Raw genomic sequence first — 18,782 nt, forward strand, 5'->3', positions numbered from 1 at the left:
ATATCACTACTGTTACTATTGTTTATCCTACGTAATGCGAAAGAGTAGAATATAAGTAGTAGTTAAGTTAGACTAAGGATGGAATTGTAAATATATGTACAAACCCGTAAAAGGGAGAGATTAAATACATACATACCAAAAGAAAAGATGTTTCTACTAAGAAAATTACTTTCTACAAAAAAAATTATATTCAACAACAAACAGAACCGGATTTTCAATAAAAAGCAGTTATATTTTCAGTTAAAAACATCAATTTTCGACCAAAACAAAAAAAAAACGAATCTACAAAGTAATTAATTTTAAACCGAGAATATGTTTCCAGCCAAAAAAATAGTTTTCTACGAAAAAAGTCAAAATTTCAACAAAATGCATACATTTTCAACTAAAAAAGATGAATTTTCAACCAATAACAAAATAGTTGAATTTTAAGTTAGAAACATAATTAAAAAAAGAAGAATTTTCAATAAAATAGTTGAGTTTACAACTAAAGAAATTAATTTTTTAATAAAAATACAACAGTTTAATTTTACTGAAAAAATAAAGCATTAACCAAATAAAATTAATTTTAAACGAAATAGTTAAAATTTTAACTTTCAATAAAGTACATAAATCTTCAGTTAAAAAAAAAATTGTCTACCAAAAATGGAAAGGTTAAATTTTCCACGGTGAAAGACAACGAATTTTCAACCAATTAAATTAATTTTTAGTCCAAAAAAAAACATGTTTCAAATAATGAGATTACCTTCCGACGAAAAAAAAATTTAACCAAAACTAGAATAGTTAAATTTTCACTCAGAAAAATAAATTTCCAACAGAAAAAAACGAATTTTCAACACACAAGTTGAATTTTCACCGGACACAGATATATTTTCAACTTAACATTTTCAGTTAAAAAACAATTGCCAAAAAACGAATTTTCAAGTAAATAGTTCAATTATCAATCAAGGAAATGAATTTTTAACCAAAAACAAAATAATTAAATTTTTAACAACCAAAAAAATGTTTCAACCAAATTCAACTTATTGTTGACTTGTAAACCCAAAAAAATATTTTTCTCTCAGAACAGGCGTGTAATTGGTCAATTAGAAGCAAATATAAGCCCGCTTTTTTCGAATTTTCGAAAAAAAATTTGGAAAAATTTTTTTAACTATCAAACAATTATATATCCTAAATAAGAATTAAAAAATTTGAAGTATTTTAAAACCTATACCTGAAACTTAAATTTTTAAGCCGATAATTTTTTAATTAACATTTTTTTTAATTTACTACGCTTCATATTTTGAAATTCTTCCTCGAAGTTTTTCAAATATTTAATAATGTTCAACTTTTTCAACAGGTATGTGCAATTTCCAGATACTTACGTTATATAATATTCTTATTTTAACCTGAAAAATCGGCTTCCTTTCGATTTTTTGTTGTGAAGAAGTAAATTTTTCCACTTCACGGATTTTTAAAACTTCTAACCAAGGCAGTAAAAACCTAACCTCACTTTTTAATTATTTGTTAATTTCGAGTTTTGACTTTCCACCAAATCAGAAATTCAGAGACGACTTTGTTTGAAAAAGATAAGAAAGCGTCAAAGATAAGTGAAGATGTGTAAATTATACAGATACGGTTTGTTGCGAACAATTCAGCGTTGACGTTGAATGTTAAAACCCCGAATAAAAAAAAGTTTAAAGACCTACCCTAACTTTTTTTTGGAATCGGTACGCTCTTCTTTAGAGAACAAGTATTTTTTGCATTCAATAAAAGACATCTTTTACACATACCTAAATTTTTCTTGAATGAAATTGAAAGATTGACGCGTGCGAATTAAAAACTGTTTTATCGATTACGTATAGCTGTCAGACTGCCATTTTATTATTTTTTTAAGTTCGTCAGCTTCACGTGAGAGGCAGAGGCGCTGGGCTCAAGGTTAGGTTAGGTTTGCGAGTATTTTTGTAGAGACCTGACACTTGACATACTGTTTGTTTATTATTTGTGATATATTTTTTAAATAAAGTGTTTTTCGACAAAAATCAAAAATGTCGTATATGTTATCGCATCTCCACAATGGCTGGCAAGTTGACCAGGCCATTTTATCCGAAGAGGACCGAGTTGTGGTAAGTTTTGATGATTCTAACCTATAAATAATAGAAAGTTCGAGAACAACAATCTTCGTTAACAACCAAAAATGCAATATTTTTGTTAAAAACTAAGGCTTTTTGTAGAAAATTCCTATTTTTGGGTTGAAAATTCCACATTTTTTATGTATTTTTTTTTCTTTATTGACTGAAAAATCTTTCCCGGTTAGAAATTGGTCTGCGGTTTAAAGAATCTTCTGTTGTCGAAATTTAATATTTTTCAGCTAAAAATGCAAATGTTTGGGCAGAAAATTAATCTTTTTGGTTAAAAGTTCTTTTTTTTTGTTGAAAATTAGTTTGTAAGTTCATAATATTTGTCTTGAATTTTTTTTTCACTAATTTAATTATTTTATTGAAAACACGTCCTTTTTTGGTGGAAATCAGCTTCTATTGATTTAAAATAAAAATTATATTTTGACTCAAACATCAACTAAAACGTTTTTCGTTGAGAATTCATATCTTATGGTTGAAAATTTAACTCTTTTTTTTTTGAAAATTGATCTTTTTTTCTTAAATTCAACTATTTGGTTCAAAATTTATGTATTTTGATGAAAAATCATATTTTTGGATTAAATGGAATTATTTTTTATTTAAATTTTTATTGGCAAGATATCAACTATTGCATTTGATGTCGAGAAAATTCATTTCTGGTTGAAAGTGTCACTATTTTTTTTATAAATTCAGTTCTTTTTTCGTAGAAAATTTATTTTTTGCACTGAAAATTTAACTATTCCACTCATGGTTGAAAATTTATCTCTTTTTAGTAGAAAATTTAACTATTTCGTTAAAAATTCGTCTTTTAGGTAGTAAATTAATCTTCTTGTTTGAAAATTGTCTTTTTGGTTGAAAATTTAACTATTTGATTAGATTTTGAACTTTTTTTAAAGAAAATAATTTTGTTTGAAAGATTTCCATTTTTGGTTGAAAGTTCATACTTTTAATTAAAAATTCATCTTTTCCAGATGAAAAATCTAAATATTTGGTTTAAAATTCATCTTTTTGGTAGTAAATTATCGTTTTGTTTCAAAAACTATATTTTTGTTTTTAAATTCAACTATTTCGATGATGCTTGAATTTTTGTTTGAAAATCAATTTTTTTTTTGAAGATTCATCATTTTAGTTAAAAATTCATGTCCTTATTTGAAAAATTATCTGTTTTGTTGAAAATTTCAGTATTGTCTGAAAATTAATTTTCTAACTGAAAATTTAAATATTCCATTTTTGGTTGATACTTTATCTTTTTCAGTTAAATATTCGACTATTTAAAAAAATCATCTTTTTGGTAGTAAATTAATCTTCTTGTTTAAAAATTCAAATATTTAATTTTTTAAAATTAATTTAATTTAATTTAATTGAAAATTGATCTTTTCCAGTTGAAAATTCGTCTTTTTTGCTAGTAAATTAATCCTTTTGTTTAAAAAATTATCTTTTTGTTTAAAAATTGTACTATTTGGTTGAAAATTCGTCTTTTTTGGTAGTAAATTAATTGATTTGTTACAAAAATTATATTTTTCTTTGAAAATTCAACTAGGGATGCAAGTGAGTTTTTGTTTTTTAAGATTCATAATTTTAGTTGAAAATTCATGTCCTTATTTAAAAATTCAACTCTTTTGTTGAGAATTTCATTATTGGTTGAAAATACATTTTTTAACTGAACAATTTTATTTATTTTAATTAATGGCGTTGATTCTAAATATCACTTAATACAACAGAACCAGAAATAGCAAAAACAAAAAATTTTAACAAATACTTAACATTTTCACTAAAAAATTTCTGGTTAAACTTTCAGTTGAAAAAATTTATTTCCAACAAACAAAAAGGGATTTTCTACAAATTAATTCAATTTTCGACAAGAATTTGCAACTAAAGCAATGAATTTTCAATTGAAATAGTTGAATTTTCACAAACAAAAATTTATTTTTATAATAAAAATATGAATTGTTCGTCAAAACTTAAATAATCAATTTTTAAGTGAAGAAAATTAATTTTATATAAAACAGATGAATTTTCAGCCAAAGCAATGGAATTTTCGATTAGAATAAGTTATATTTTCAGCTAAAATAATTACTTTCAACAACAAAACAACTAACTTCAAAAAAAAAATTACATTTTCAAAGTGATGAGTTTTCAACTAAAATTGTAAATTTTTAACATGAATAGTTGCATTTTAAACCAGAAAGATGAATTTTTAACTAGAAAAAATCATTTTTAAAACAAAACTTAAATAACTTAATTTAAAAAAGTTAAATATTCGGCACAAAATATTTCTTTCCACTCATAGAAATGAATTTTCAATTAAAATGATGAATCAACAGAAACAAAATTAATTTTTAAAAAGAGATTAACTCACAGTTTTTCTATTAAAAATCTAATTCTCAACAACAAAACCGGACTTAAAGCAAAATACTTTAATTTGTGACTGGAATAGTTAAGTTTTTAGTTAAAAAAATTAATTTTTAACAAAGTAGTTACATTTTTAACCTGAGATAAAATTTCAATTAAAATTGTGAATCCTAAATCAAAAAAATAATTGGTAAAAAAAGACTTGAATTTTTAACCGACAAGAAGAATTTTTAAACAATAAGATTAACTTGCAAAGAAAAAATCAGTTTTCTACAAAAAAAATCGTTTGTTTAACAAAGTATGTAAATTTTCAACGAAAAAGTTAAATTTTTAATTAAAAATGACAAATTTTCATTCAAATTGTTGAATTTTAAACTAGAAAAAGTTAATTTTAAACCAAATAGTTGAATTTTCATCCGGGAAATATACATTGTCAACCAAAAATAGAATTGTTAACTTTGCTGATAAAAATCTAATTCTTAACAACAAAAAAATGGAAATTCTTGTGAAACTTTTCACAATTCTTGAAAAGCTTTTAAATTTTTTGTTTGAAATCTACATTTTGTCTTAAATTAGGCTATCATTTCATTTCAACAATTAATCAGCGTTCAATTGTTATTTATACATCAAAATTTTAAGGAAATTTGTTTAAATTTGTAGATTTAAAAATAAAATTTTGAAGCTTTTCAAAGACTTTTAAACTATTTAAAATAAAAATCATTTAAATCTACTATAAGAAGTCTTTCACAGAATCTGAATCTTCGACCTACATAGTTTATAAAACTTAAAAATTCCAAATTTGGCAGCTTTAAATTTTAATTAATTTTTTTAATTTAAAATTGTTCGAGTGAAAAGTGTTTGTATTTTATACGTTTAAATTATTTTGAGCATTTGAATACAATATTTTTAAATGTTTTTAAATTAAAAACGTTAAAACATCAATTTAAAAAGGTCAAAATTCAACAATTCCATTTCGAGTGCTTTAATTTATAGTTTAATTTTTATTGTTTCAAACAGAAAAATGTTTGGCTTTAGAGTTTTAATTTTTTATTTTCATTGACCGTGAATTTCGATTAAAACGGCCACCCTGTTATAGCACCCAAATTATTTTTATTTAAAAGAAATCTATTTCCCCATTTTCGTGAAAAATCTTCTGTTTTTACAGTATTTTTGCCTCGGAAAAATTGTAGGGTTTTCGCTGGACCGGGAAATGACAGTGAATTTTTTTTACCGGGAATTTTACAAATTTGTAGAAGAAAAATCTGTCCACGTTCGATTTCAACAGATTTAAAATAATATGTTGAGTTGTAATGTTTTTCAATTATGCTATTATTTATTTTACAATGCGTATTTCAAAATTTTTTTACTTTAAAAATTTTCCATTTAACATTTTTGTTTCTAAGCTTACATTTTTAATTTAAAGGATTTTTAAATGCATGTGACTGAAAGTTTATAAAATATTTTCAACTTAAAAATAACTTCATAAAAATATATTCTTAATTACAGGATTTTATTTAATTTAAAATATTGTTTGTTCAATTTGAAATTTTTAATAAAAAAAAAAGATGAATGATTGAATATTTAGTAATATTTGAAATTTTATTTAAGGCAAGTAAATTGAAACCAAAGATTTAAAAGTAAAGAATTTTTGACATAGAAAACTTGGAATCGTTAAAATTTCGAAGAGCCTTTAAACTTTGAACGTTACAATGAAAAATGCTTAATTTGTAAGTGAATTTTTTTTATTTTCTTGTATAATTTACTAATGAATATTTGTAGAAAAAATTTGAGTAATTTTGAGAGATATTTAGGAGTTTTAAAAAGATTAAAAATTATCATGCAAATTTTATAAATTTTTCTTAAAATCTTCTAGAATCTTTTTTTGAAAATTTTGTTTAAATCTTTGAAAAACTTTTCAAATATTCTTTTGCAATAAGTTTTCAAAATGAAAAGTTATTTTTAATTTTCCTAGGAATATTAAGAAGTTTTTTTTATTATTTTGAAGCCTTTCAGAATTCCTGAAAAGAATCTAATTTTTTTGTTTAAAATTTGCGAAAATCTACATTTTGTTTTATATTAGGCTATCATTTCAAGTTTTATATTAAGTTTAAATCTTTTCAAAACTTCTAAATATCTCTTTAAAAAACTCAAATTTTGCCTACAAATAATAAATGTTCAATTATTTATACATCCAAATGGTAAAGAAATTTTCTAAAATTTGAAGGATTTCCTGAAAATTGTAGAAAAAATTCAATTCATTTTGACAGATATTTAGAAGTTCTGAAAAATTTCCAAAATATTTTTAAATTTAAAACAACTTCAAGATTTCTCAAGATTTTTAAATAATAAGAGATGAATTGTTATATAAAATTATGCAAAATTTAACTAGAATAATTATACATTTTGAATTTGAAAAAAAAAATAATCTTAAGCCAAAGAATAAAAAAATTTCAACAAAGAAACAAGTTTTTAATTAAATAGCTCATATTTCAACCATATAAATGAATTTTCAATTAAAATGATGAATCATCAACAGAAAAAATGCTTTTAAAAAGAGATTAACTTACAAATTTTCTGTCAAAAATCTAATTCCTAACAACAAAAACAGATTTTAAGCAAAATACTTTAATTTGTAACTGGAATAGTTAAGTTTTTAGCTGAAAAAATTAATTTTCAACTAAGTAGTTACATCTTCAACCTGAGATAAATTTTCAATTGAAATGGTGAATCTTAAACCAACAAAATAATTTGTTATAAAAGACTTGAACTTTCAACCAAGTAATTTTATTTCCAACCTAAAAGATGAATTTCCAACTAAAATGTTAAATATTTGACTGAAATACATGACATTTTAAACGAAAAGAAGAATATTTGAACAAGAAGATTAACTTGCAAAGAAAAAATCAATTTTCTACAAAAAAAATATATTTTTCACAAAATATGTACATTTTCAACGAAATAGTGGAATTTTTAATTAAAAAAGGCAAATTTTTATTCAAATTGTTGAATTTTTAACTATAACAGATCAATTTTTAACCAAAAAGATGTATGTGAAAAATGCTTAATTTGTAAGTGAAATTTTTAAATTTTGATATATAATTTACAAATGAACATTTGTAGAAAAAATTTGACTAATTTTAAGAGATATTTAGGAGTTTCAAAAAGATTACAAATAATAAATGTTCAATTGTTATTTATACATCCAAACTGTAAAGAAATTTTCTGAAAATTGTAGAAAAAATGCAATTAATTTTGACAGATATTTAAAAGTTCTGAAAAAATTTACAAAATATTTATAAATTTTCAACAAATTTAAAGCAACTTCTAGATTTCTCAAGATTTTGAAATACAATTTTGAAGCTTTCCAAGTATGTTTAAACTATTTAAAAAGAAAATAATTTAATTTCTAATTTAATAAGTATTCAGTTAAATTTGTTTTCAATTTTTCAATATTTGATGTTTCTAGCTTAAAATTCCTTAAAATTTTAAAGTTCATTGATTGATTTTGTAATTTAGAGCATTGAAAATAATAGCGTGGATTTATATTTTTTTATATTGAAAAACGTTAGTACCTTCAATTTTATACACGTAAATTATTGAGCATTTGAATACAAAATATTTTGATTAAAAACTTTTGAATGTCAATTTTAAAAGTTCAAAATTTAACAGTTCCACTTTCAGTGCTTTCATTTGCAGCTCAGTTTTTATTACCTCAAGTGGAAATTTCTTAGCTTTAGTGTTCCATTTTTTAAATTTCATTGACCGTGAAAAATTTTGGTGAACCAAGAAAAAACCGGGAATTTATTTCGTCGATTAAATCGGCCACCCTGAATTTAACCCTTAAAGTGCACTGTGGGTGTCTGCTACCCCAAGAAATTTTCAAACTCTTATAAATCATACTTAAAGCCATGTGACAAGTGGGTCATGTGACCAGATTCCTACCTTACCGACACCTTTTCTTTTTCCAAACTTATTTTCAAACTAAACGCCACATCAAGTTAAAAAATTGAGAAACAAAATAAGAAGCACTAATAAACATGTGTCTGGTCATAAATTTTTATAATTATGAAAAAAGCAAACAAAATTTGCTTACAAAAAAAACTTTTTTCATAATTCTAAAAATTTAGGACCAGACACATGTTTATTAGTGTTTCTTATTTAGTTTCTCAAATTTTCAACTCAATGTGGTGTTTCGTTTGAAAATAAGTTGGGAAACAGAAAAGGTGTCGGTAAGTTAGGAATCTGGTCACGTGACCAACTCGTCACATGGCCTTAATTCGAAAAAATTGAAGAAGTGTCGCCATCTAGCTTTAGTTGGAGACACTAACTGTAAGTAAAGTCGTTTAACATACTGCATCAGTCAAGCATCATTCTACTAGCAGCAGCTTCTACCTTCTAAAAGTGGAATTAAGAAAATCGTGGGGTCTGTAACACCCAGTGTGCACTTAGTGAGTGCAAAAATAATTTTGGAGCAAATTTTGTTTTTGTTTAATTTTATTGATTTTTGTTTACTTTCTAACGTGAGTATATCATATGAAGTGAAATAAATATTTTTTCCGATTATTTCATACTTTTTTTCTTTGTAGATGGTTTATAACTTACGGCAGCGCGTCATGCGAGAGCAGACTGAATGTTCTGAATAAAATATAATTGTTAAAATACAGCTATATATGTCTCTTTTTCAATTTCTTGTATTTTTATAGTATCGCATGTCAAAATTCCTTAATTTTTATAATAATAAATGCATTTAAAAGCAAACAATCTGCTTCATCATTTTATCATTAAATTAACTTTTCAACTGTGCAGATAAATATATTTTTTGAAAGCACCTATTTTGCAATGTTTTTTTTTTTTATGAAAGTACACTATTTCAAGAGTATAGTCATAAATTTTCAGGTTAAAATAATTAAAGTTGCGTAAGTTATGAATTTAAAAAAAAAAAACATTTTTTCACTTCTTGAGTTTCAATCATTTTTTAAAAAAACTTAAAATAAATAAATGAATATAAAATCAACTCTATCTTATAAAAGATACTTTAAACTATATCGGATCATTTTATTGTGACAAAATATCCAATAGGGGTTAAACAATACATGATTAAATACGCTGGGGTGTTTCACACCCACGATGCACTTTACCGTGATTTTTATCATGTATGCACTTTGAGAGTTAAAATATTTGGATCAATGTATCGAATCTTCCTTGTTTTTTTTCGTTTTTTTTTATTAGAATATGGGAATAATAAATTCTAATTTGTATGTGAAAAGGTTATCCGTTTTGGACACGATTGGGACCCAATGTGTATGAAAATGGACGAAGTCCTCTACAATATTGCTGAAAAAGTAAAAAATTTTGCAGTCATCTACCTCGTTGACATTACTGAAGTCCCAGATTTTAACAAAATGTACGAATTATACGATCCATGCACGGTGATGTTTTTCTTCCGAAATAAGCACATCATGATCGATTTGGGAACCGGAAACAACAACAAAATTAACTGGACCTTGGAGGATAAACAGGAAATGATCGACATTATCGAAACCGTTTACCGAGGAGCGAGAAAAGGTCGAGGTTTAGTAGTTTCACCAAAAGATTATTCTACAAAATATCGATATTAATTTATTCAATTTATTCACATTACATTATTGCAATGATGATATCTTAAAATTGTTTTACATTAAAACGCTAATCTTAGAATAATATTAAAGATTGACGCAATAATACAAATTAAAAGAGATTAATTTGTACTTGAAACATAGCCAAGATGTTGTGAATAAATGGTAACTATATATGGTAACTTTATATACAAATGCATTATTTGGTTCTCGTTTCACTCTGAGAATAGACTTTTTGCGAATACTTTAAAAAATATGAATAGTGTTAATTTATGAGAGTTAATCTAAGAGATTACTATTTACAGGTTTATATTTATAATTTATATTAACAGCCTTGTTTGATTCATTTTTGGTTTACAATCAGCCAATCACTGATAGCATAATCAGTTGATTATTGCCAAAAATATCTTTCCGAATTCGGAATTACAAGAATTTAAAAAAAAAAAATACTGTCTTGAGCGATCGACGCTAGAATTGTTGAGTCAGACGATGATTGTCGAATCACATTTATTGCTGATAACAAGTTCAGCTCGAGACCTTATCACAAATTTTTTTTGTTCAAGCTCGTCACTCATCAAAGAGACGTGTCTTTCTCCAAAGGTTCTGCGAAAAAAAAGATTAAACATATTTTCAAATCTAGAAAATACTTGTAAATCTGATAAATAAGTGAAAAGGTTCTTAGAAAAAAGACATTTTAGATTGTAACATTAAAATTGGTTTGGATTCAAATTTAAGTCGATAAATTTTATAATAAATTATGATTTATAAAAAAAAAAGTAATGAATTTTTACAAAGTATTTGAATCCTCGAACAAAAAAATATTAGTTTTTTAACCGGGAAACGCAAAAATTTTCAACAAAACAGTTTCTTTTTTCAAGTTTATTTGTTCATTTAGTTTTAAAGTTAAATAAATATAAATTTTTCTTAAGATTATTTAGAAAATTCAAAATTTATTTTGAAGCTTTCAGATATGTCGAAAAAGTATAATTTTTTATTTTTCAGGACTTAGAAAAATGTTAGGAAAAATTTTAGTCAGTTTGAAAGAATCACTTTTACAATTTTGGAAGATAAAGATATTTTTTTAAATACTCAAACTATTCCTAAATTTTTTTTTAATTCTTTCAAAATTAAAAAAATTACCCCAAAATCTTCAAAATATTTTTTAAACTTGTAGGTATATTTAAAAAATAGAATATTTTGAAATAAGAAATTAAATTTATAAAATTAAATTAAAAAAATGAATTAACTTTATTTAATTAACTTTTAATTTGATTTGATTTGATTTTAATTGATTTAATTGAAAGCACCATAATAATATAATACTAGAAAATATTATAAGCAGTTGAAAAAGTTATGAAAAAAAGAGATTAAATATATTTGAAAATCTACGAAATAAGGGACGACCGAAGAATCCCGAAAAATAAAATTCCCGAGAGAAAATTGCCAAACTTGAAAATTTACAAATTTAAACAATTACATTTTTGTTAATAAATTCTATCCATTAAAAGTACAATAATCAAATATTTTGATTTAAATAATTGCTTTTAATACAGTTTCTAAAATTATTGTTTGGACTTTAAATAATAATTGTAAACAAATTTCTTGCAGAAATATAGTTTTTTCAATTATTCTTATTTTAAATACAAACCATAATTTTAGAAACTTTAAAAATTAAAAATAATAGTTTATTAATACAAATATTAGATTGATATATTTTTAATACATAATAATTTTTATACACAAAATTGTTAATTGTTTAAGTTCGGATATTTTATAATTTGAGAATTCCCGACAGAAAATTGCTAAATTATGAAATATCCGAACTGTTAGAATTCCAAATGATCAAATTCCTAAATTTAAAGAAATAACAAAATTATTTTTCGAATTTAAAATAACAATAATTTTTAAAAATGTATATTTTTTATGAAAAATTTTGTTTCTCGATAGTCGCATTTTTAAATTAATATAAATTTATATATAAATTATATAAATTAAAATTATTCTTTTATACAATTATTGGTTTACATTCAAAAAAATAATTTTTTAAACTTTAAGCATTCAGTTTTTTATTAAAATCTTTGACTATTCTTTTTTAAATAATTAAATCGTATTTAAATTTAAAAAAACGTTTTTCTAGTTATTAAGGTTCGGATATTTTATATTTCGGCAGTTTTATAATTTCGGGAATTTTATTTTTTGGAATTTTGTAGTCGTCCCGGCAATTATAGAAAATATGTAAATATTTTAACTTTGAAGTTATTAAAAGTTGAATATTTTTTAATTGAAAGACTGGAAATTTGAATAATTTTGAATAGAAAGCGACAAGAATATTTTTTTAAACAATGTTCTAAGAAAAAAGAGTTAAATATTTTTTCAATCTACGAAATAAGGGACGACCGAAAAATCCCGAAAAATAAAATTCCCTACAGAAAATTGTTGAATTATAAAAGTGCCAAATTTAAACAACTAAAATTTTACAAATAAATGTTACTAATGAAAACTAATTTCATCCAGCAATATATTTTCTTTATTTATTATTATTTTCAATTCAAACAATAATTTTAGAAACATTATAAATAATTCTTTGGAAATTTTTTTTGATATTTGTATTTTTAATAAATAATATTTATAAAAAAGTTCAATTATTTAAATTCGAGAATTTTCAAATTCGTGTATCGAATTTTAAAAATTCCCGACAGAAAATTGTCAAATTATTAAATATACGGACTAAAAAAATTCCCAAATTTAAACAAATAAAAAAATTATTTTTAATAAATATTATTTATTTATTAAAAATACAGTAATCAAATATTTTTATCGAAGAAGTTGTTTTTATGTTTACAGTTTTTAAAAATTATTTTTTGAATTTGAAATAACAATAACTAAAAAAAATTATATTTCTGAATTAAAAATTTTGTTTGGAAATGTGCATACTATTTTTTTTTTAATAAAATAAAAGTTCGCGATAGTGGCATATTTAAATAAATATAAATTTATGTTTAATTTATTAAAATTAAAAAACAACTTTTCTAAGTATAAAATTTCACGAATTTCATCATTTGGGAATTTAAATATTTGCAAATTCGGTAATATTATAAATTGTTCGGTTTTTGAAAAAAAAAGATTAAATATATTTTAAAATCTAGGCCGTAATAGAAAATATGATAAAGAATTGGAAAGTTTTTTGCAAAAAAGATGACATATATGTTGGAAATACAATAGTTTTAGATTAGAACATTAAAATTGGTTTGGATTCAAATTTAAGTCGATAAAAATGATTTAATTTTAAGTTTGAAGAGTTTAAAAGTTGAATATTTTTAAATTAAAACATCTGAAATTTAAATAATTTTGAAGTGAAAGCGACTGGAATTAATTTTTTTTTACAATTTTACTTAGAAAGCATTATAATAATATAATATTAGAAAATATTATAAGTAATTGAAAAAATTCTGAGAAAAAAGAGATTAAATATAATTAAAAATGTACGAAATCACGAGAAAATTCCTGAATTATAAATGTCCCATATTTAAAAAATTACATTTTTAAAATAAATGTTACTTATTAATTAAAAGTACAACAATCATATTTTTTTTAATAATTACTTTTAATATTTAAAGTTACTAAAATTGTTGTTTTGGATTTAATGTAACAATAATTGAAAAAATGTTATCCAGGAATATTTTTTTTTTTTCAATTTTAGTTGTTTTAATTCAAACAATAATTTTAGAAAATTGAACCATTAAAAATAATTTTTTAAATACAAATATTTGATTATTGTATTTTCAATAAATAAACTATATTTATAAATCAAATTTTAATTGTATGAATTCAGGAATTTTGTGGCTTTAAAACTTAATTAAACAATTAAATTTTAATAAACGAATAATTATTTTTTAATAAATATTTTTTATTTATTAAAGATACAATAATCAAATATTTTGTTCAAAGAAATTTTTTTTATGTTAAGTTTAATATTAATTTCTCGATAGTTGCATTTTTAAATTAAAATAAATTTATATCTAATTTATTTAAATTATTCTTTTATACACTTTTTATATAATTATTGTTATTTTCAATTCAAAAAATAATTATAAAAACTTGAAGCATTACAATTTTTATACAAATATTTGAATATTTTATTTTGAATAAATTAATAATATTTAGTAAAAAACAAATTTTTTTTGTTCGGATATTTCATAATTTCTTGTCAGTTATATATGATTATTAAAAATGAAATAATTTTAGATTGAAAAATTAAAAATTGTTCGGATTCAAATTTAAGTCGATAAAAATGATTTAATTTTAAGTTTGAAACGTTCAAAATTTGAATAATTGTGAATTGAAATATCTGAAATTTAATCATTTTTAATTGAAAGCGAGAGGAATTTAAAAACTTTAACAATTTTACATTGAAAACAATATAATAATAGGAAATATTATAAATAATTGAAACGGTTCGGAAATTATACAATTTTGAATTTTAAAAATTAAAATTGGTTTAATTTCGAGCGTTCAATTATGAATGATTTCATTTTGAACCCAACTAAATTTTGAATATATTTTGAGAAGAAATTTCTAAATTAAAACAGGTTTAATTTTCAATTCAAAATTATTTAATTTCGTTCGTTTTTAATTGAAAATTGTTCAATTGAAAATATAAAATATTATAAATATTGAAAAGGTGATGACAAAGAAGATCAAATATATTTAAAAATATAGAAAATAGGCTTTTAAAACATAAAAATTTATGGCTCAAAAACTTAATTTAATATTAAGTAATTCAAATAATTTTTGTTCGAATTTATACGTTTTTGAATGTTTGAATTGAAAATGGTTCAATTTCAAATAATTACTTCATATCAAACGCTCTCCAAATCCAAATTTTAATATTTCGATCTAAAATTATTCAAATTTTAACGTCTCTTTAATATTCTTTCTCGTAAGTTTTTCAATTTTTAATAATATTTTCTATCATTTTAAATATTTGAAAAATTTATAAATAATTAAAAAGGTAATTTAAAAAATCTAGGTATTTTCTATTATTTCAAAAAAGAAAAAAAATTATAAATAATTGAAAAGATTGCGAGAAAAATATTAAATATAATTAAAAATCTGGAGAATAATAAAAAATATTGTAAATAATTTAAAAATTACCGTTTTTGGATTCATAGTCACTTCTTTGTCTCATGTAGGTGTCAATTCCCTCTATTAATTGATCGGATCTCGATCGAAATAAAGGACTGACATTTTCGTAAAGCGATCTTCCCGATCCTTGAAGATCACTAACATTTAGGCTCATATTGCTTGATCCAAAGGACGAGTCTTTCACAGATTCGTAGGTCACGTAACCTTGACTGTTCGATTTCACTGAAAATTTATTAATTGAATAATTCAATTATTGAGAATCGGATTCTTTCATTTTTCACTATTTAAAAAAAATGGAACCAATTTAAAAGATATCTAAAAGTAAAAAAAGATAATTGTTTTTAAATTGAGAAAATTTAAACAAATTTCAAACAAAGTGTATATTTTTCAAAATTGCAAACATTTATAAAAAAATTAATTTTCAAGAGAATATTTAAAAAGATTTCAAAATTTGGCGATAAAGAAACTGGAAGATTTAAAAACAATTTCTTTTAAATTCAAGGATTTAACATTTTTTGAATAGCTTTAAAAGACTCTTAGAAGTTTAAAAAAAAATGAAAAATTAGTTTTAAATTTGAAAAGATTAAAAAAAGTGTAAATAGATTTTTGAAGATTTCGAAATAAAAATTTTCAGATTTCGAATATTTAAATTTTAAATCAATTTCTTTAAAATTGAAATATTTTAAAAAATTTGAATAATTTTAAAAGATATTAAAAAGGAAAAAATCAAAACTAATTTTAAAGTTGAGAAGATTAAAAAAAAATGTAAACAAGATGTTTATTCTTAAAGATTTCTAAATAAAAATTTTTACTTTTACTAAGGATTCAGAAAGGTTTCAAAAAAAAAAAAGTATGATTCCTGGGCAAATTTTAAATGATTTTTTATTTTTAAAAATTAATTTGAAGGGAATATTGACAAAGATCTCAAAAGATTTTTAAAATTATCATCTTAGTCAATTTTTTCATATATTTTTTCAGATTTCGATCATTTTTGAAATTGTCGAAAAAGAATATGGAAGATTGAAAAGAAATTTCTTTAAATTTGCAATATTAAAAAAAATGGAACCAAATTAAAAAATATCTAGAAGGTTTAAAAAAACCAATATAGTTTTTAAATTCAGAATATTTAAACAAATTTTAAACTAAGTGTAGATTTTTGAAGATTGCAAACATTTATAAAAAAAATTAATTTCAAAGAGAATATTTTAAAAGATTTCAAAATTTGGGGATGAAGAATCTGGAAGATTTAAAAACAATTTCTTTTAAATTCAAGGATTTAAAATTTTTTAATCGTTTTAAAAGACTTTTGCAAGGTCAAAACAATCAAAAAATATTTTTAAATTTGAAAAGATTAAAAAATAATAATAAAGTGTAAATATATTCTTGAAGATTTCGAGATAACATTTTTCAACTTTTTAAGAATTTCGAAAGGTTTCAAAATTAAAAAAAAACTTATATGATTCCTGGGAAAACTTTTAATGATTTTTTATTTTGAAAAATTAATTTGAAAGGAATATTGACAAAGGTTTCAAAAGATTTCTAAAATTTTTTATTTTTTCATATGTTTTTGCAGAAATTCTCGAAAAAGAATTTGAAATATTCAAAAGCAATTTCTGTAAATTTGCAACATTAAAAAAAAAATTGGAACCAATTCAATAGAAGTTTTTAAAAAATCAAAAATAGTTTTTAACTTCAGCATATTTAAACAAATTTCAAACAAATTGTAGATTTTTGAAGATTGCATTTTTTGCATTTTTTTTCAAAGAAAATATTTTTAATAATTTCGAAATTTGTCGAAAAAGAATCTGGAAGATTTAAAAACAATTTCTTTAAAATTTTGAATCTTTTTAAAAGCCATTTATAATTTTTAAAAAAATCCGAAACAATTTTAAATTTAAAAAGATTTAAACAAATTAAAAATAAGGTGTAAATAGATTTTTGAAGATTTCAAAATAAAATTTTTAAGTTTTTTAAAAAGTTTGAAAGGTTTCAAAATAAATGAAAAAATTTGTAGATTTCGAACATTTAAATTTTAAAGCAATTTCTTTGAAATTGAAAGATTTTTAAAAAATTTGAATAATTTTAAAAGGTGTTCAAAAGGAAAAAAATCAAAAGTAATTTTAAAGTTGAGAAGATTTATTTTGGAAAATTAATTTTAAAAGAATATTTAAAAAGATTTTTAAAATTGTCAAAATTTCCATTTAATTTTGCTTAGATTTTTACAGATTTTGAACAAAAAATTAGAATCTTTTTTAGAATTTTGAAAAAATTATCAAAATTTACATTTTTGATTTTGAAAAGTACTAAAATAAAAAAAGTAAGATTCCTAGGAAAATTTTACATAATTTTTTATTTTGAAAATTTGATTTTAAGAAAATATTGACGGACATTTCAAGAAATGTCCAAAATTTACATGAAAGGCTTTTTTTGAATTTTGCATAGATTTTTGCAGATTTCGATGATTTTCGAAAAAATAAATTGAAACTCAAGTTAAAAAAGATTTTCACTTTAAAATATTTAGAAGATTGTCATTTGAGAATATAAAAATAAATAACAATGTATATTTTTGAAGAGTTCGAAATTTCATTTTTTAATTTTTTAAGCATTTTGAAGGCTTTAAATTTAACAAAATTGTGTGATTCCTGGAATAATTTTAAATGATTTTTTATTTTGAAAAAATTAACTTTAAAAAAATATTTTAAAATATTTTATAATTTGTAAAAAAAAATCTGGAATATTCTAAGGTATTTTTTTTTAAATTTTGCATACATTTTTTGCAGATTTCGAACAACAAATAGCAAGATTAGAAAAAATTGGAAGCGTTTTAAAAGATATATAGAAGTTAAAAAAAATTTTTTTAATTTGAGAAAATTTTAACAAATCGTAGATGTTGATTTTGAAAAAATTAATTTACAGAGGATATATAAAAAGATTTGAAAACACTTAAAAGATTTCCTAAATTATCGAAGATTCTGGAAGATTTTATTGAGATTGCTTTAAACTTTGAAGGATTAAAAAAAATTATGCGTTTTAAAAGATATTTAGAAGTTCAAATAAAAATTAATAATTATAAATTTGGACACATTTTTTTTAATTAGGAAAAAAATTTTTTCGAAATAAATTTTTAAACCTTTTTTAAGGATTTTGACATGTTTGATTCCACTGAAAATGTATTAATTGAATATTAAAATGATTGGAAATCGCATCTCGAATTATTTATTTTCCAACTACAAAACTCTCGGAAATAAAAATTTAAAAAACAATAAAATTCGCACCAAAAAAGTGTTCTAACATTTTTCACTAAACAAATTTAAAATTGAGTGTAAATTTTTAAATATTTCGAATAGCAAGATTATAAAAATTTGAAAGCGTTTTAAAATATATATAGAAATTTAAAAAATAATTTTAATTTGAGAAATTTTTTTTAAATTGTAGATTTTTAAAGATTTTGAACAAAAATAATTTAAAGAGGATATATAAAAAGATTTTTAAACACTTCAAAAGATTTGTCAAATTATCGAAGATTCTGGAAGATTTTAAAGACATTTCTTTAAAA

General features: G+C 21.8%; 3 protein-coding genes across 7 annotated transcripts in view; 1 reads left to right on the top strand and 2 right to left on the bottom strand.

The window, feature by feature from the left end:
* LOC117172330 (glycerol-3-phosphate phosphatase-like) overlaps window positions 1–1,872 on the bottom strand; it is a 78,171-nt gene extending 76,299 nt beyond the window's left edge. The window contains exon 1 of one of the 3 annotated variants that reach the window (XM_033360128.1): window positions 1,770–1,872. The gene's annotated coding sequence lies outside the window, so the exon portion shown is untranslated. Of the gene's footprint in view, window positions 1–1,361; window positions 1,561–1,685 lie in introns of those variants that run through there. The other 2 variants (XM_033360126.1, XM_033360127.1) reach the window with 2 other exon arrangements.
* A 17-nt stretch (window positions 1,873–1,889) lies between these two features.
* LOC117172332 (thioredoxin-like protein 4A) lies at window positions 1,890–10,268 on the top strand. Its single transcript, XM_033360133.1, has 2 exons — window positions 1,890–2,102; window positions 9,734–10,268. The coding sequence occupies exons 1-2, from the start codon at window positions 2,025–2,027 to the stop codon at window positions 10,082–10,084; spliced, it is 429 nt and encodes a 142-aa protein (XP_033216024.1). The 5' UTR covers window positions 1,890–2,024; the 3' UTR covers window positions 10,085–10,268.
* Window positions 10,260–18,782, bottom strand: part of LOC117172329 (tyrosine-protein phosphatase 10D) — a 77,043-nt gene continuing 68,520 nt past the window's right edge. For all 3 annotated transcript variants that reach the window (XM_033360123.1, XM_033360122.1, XM_033360121.1), the window contains exons 22-23: window positions 15,236–15,448; window positions 10,260–10,684 (exon numbers count right to left, since the gene is read on the bottom strand). In XM_033360123.1, the coding sequence (XP_033216014.1) occupies window positions 10,656–10,684; window positions 15,236–15,448 (242 nt within the window). In that variant the 3' untranslated portion in view covers window positions 10,260–10,655. The remainder of the gene's footprint in view (window positions 10,685–15,235; window positions 15,449–18,782) is intronic.

The sequence above is a fragment of the Belonocnema kinseyi genome, chromosome 5, assembly GCF_010883055.1.
Source record: "Belonocnema kinseyi isolate 2016_QV_RU_SX_M_011 chromosome 5, B_treatae_v1, whole genome shotgun sequence".
Classification (NCBI taxonomy): domain Eukaryota; kingdom Metazoa; phylum Arthropoda; class Insecta; order Hymenoptera; family Cynipidae; genus Belonocnema; species Belonocnema kinseyi.

What these genes read in the sequence shown, in the direction of transcription:
- LOC117172332 (XM_033360133.1), top strand. Translation starts at nt 2,025, where the DNA reads ATGTCGTATATGTTATCGCATCTCCACAATGGCTGGCAAGTTGACCAG. An exon ending in CCGAAGAGGACCGAGTTGTG is followed by an intron (nt 2,103 to 9,733) that starts GTAAGTTTTGAT and finishes GTATGTGAAAAG; the next exon opens with GTTATCCGTTTTGGACACGA.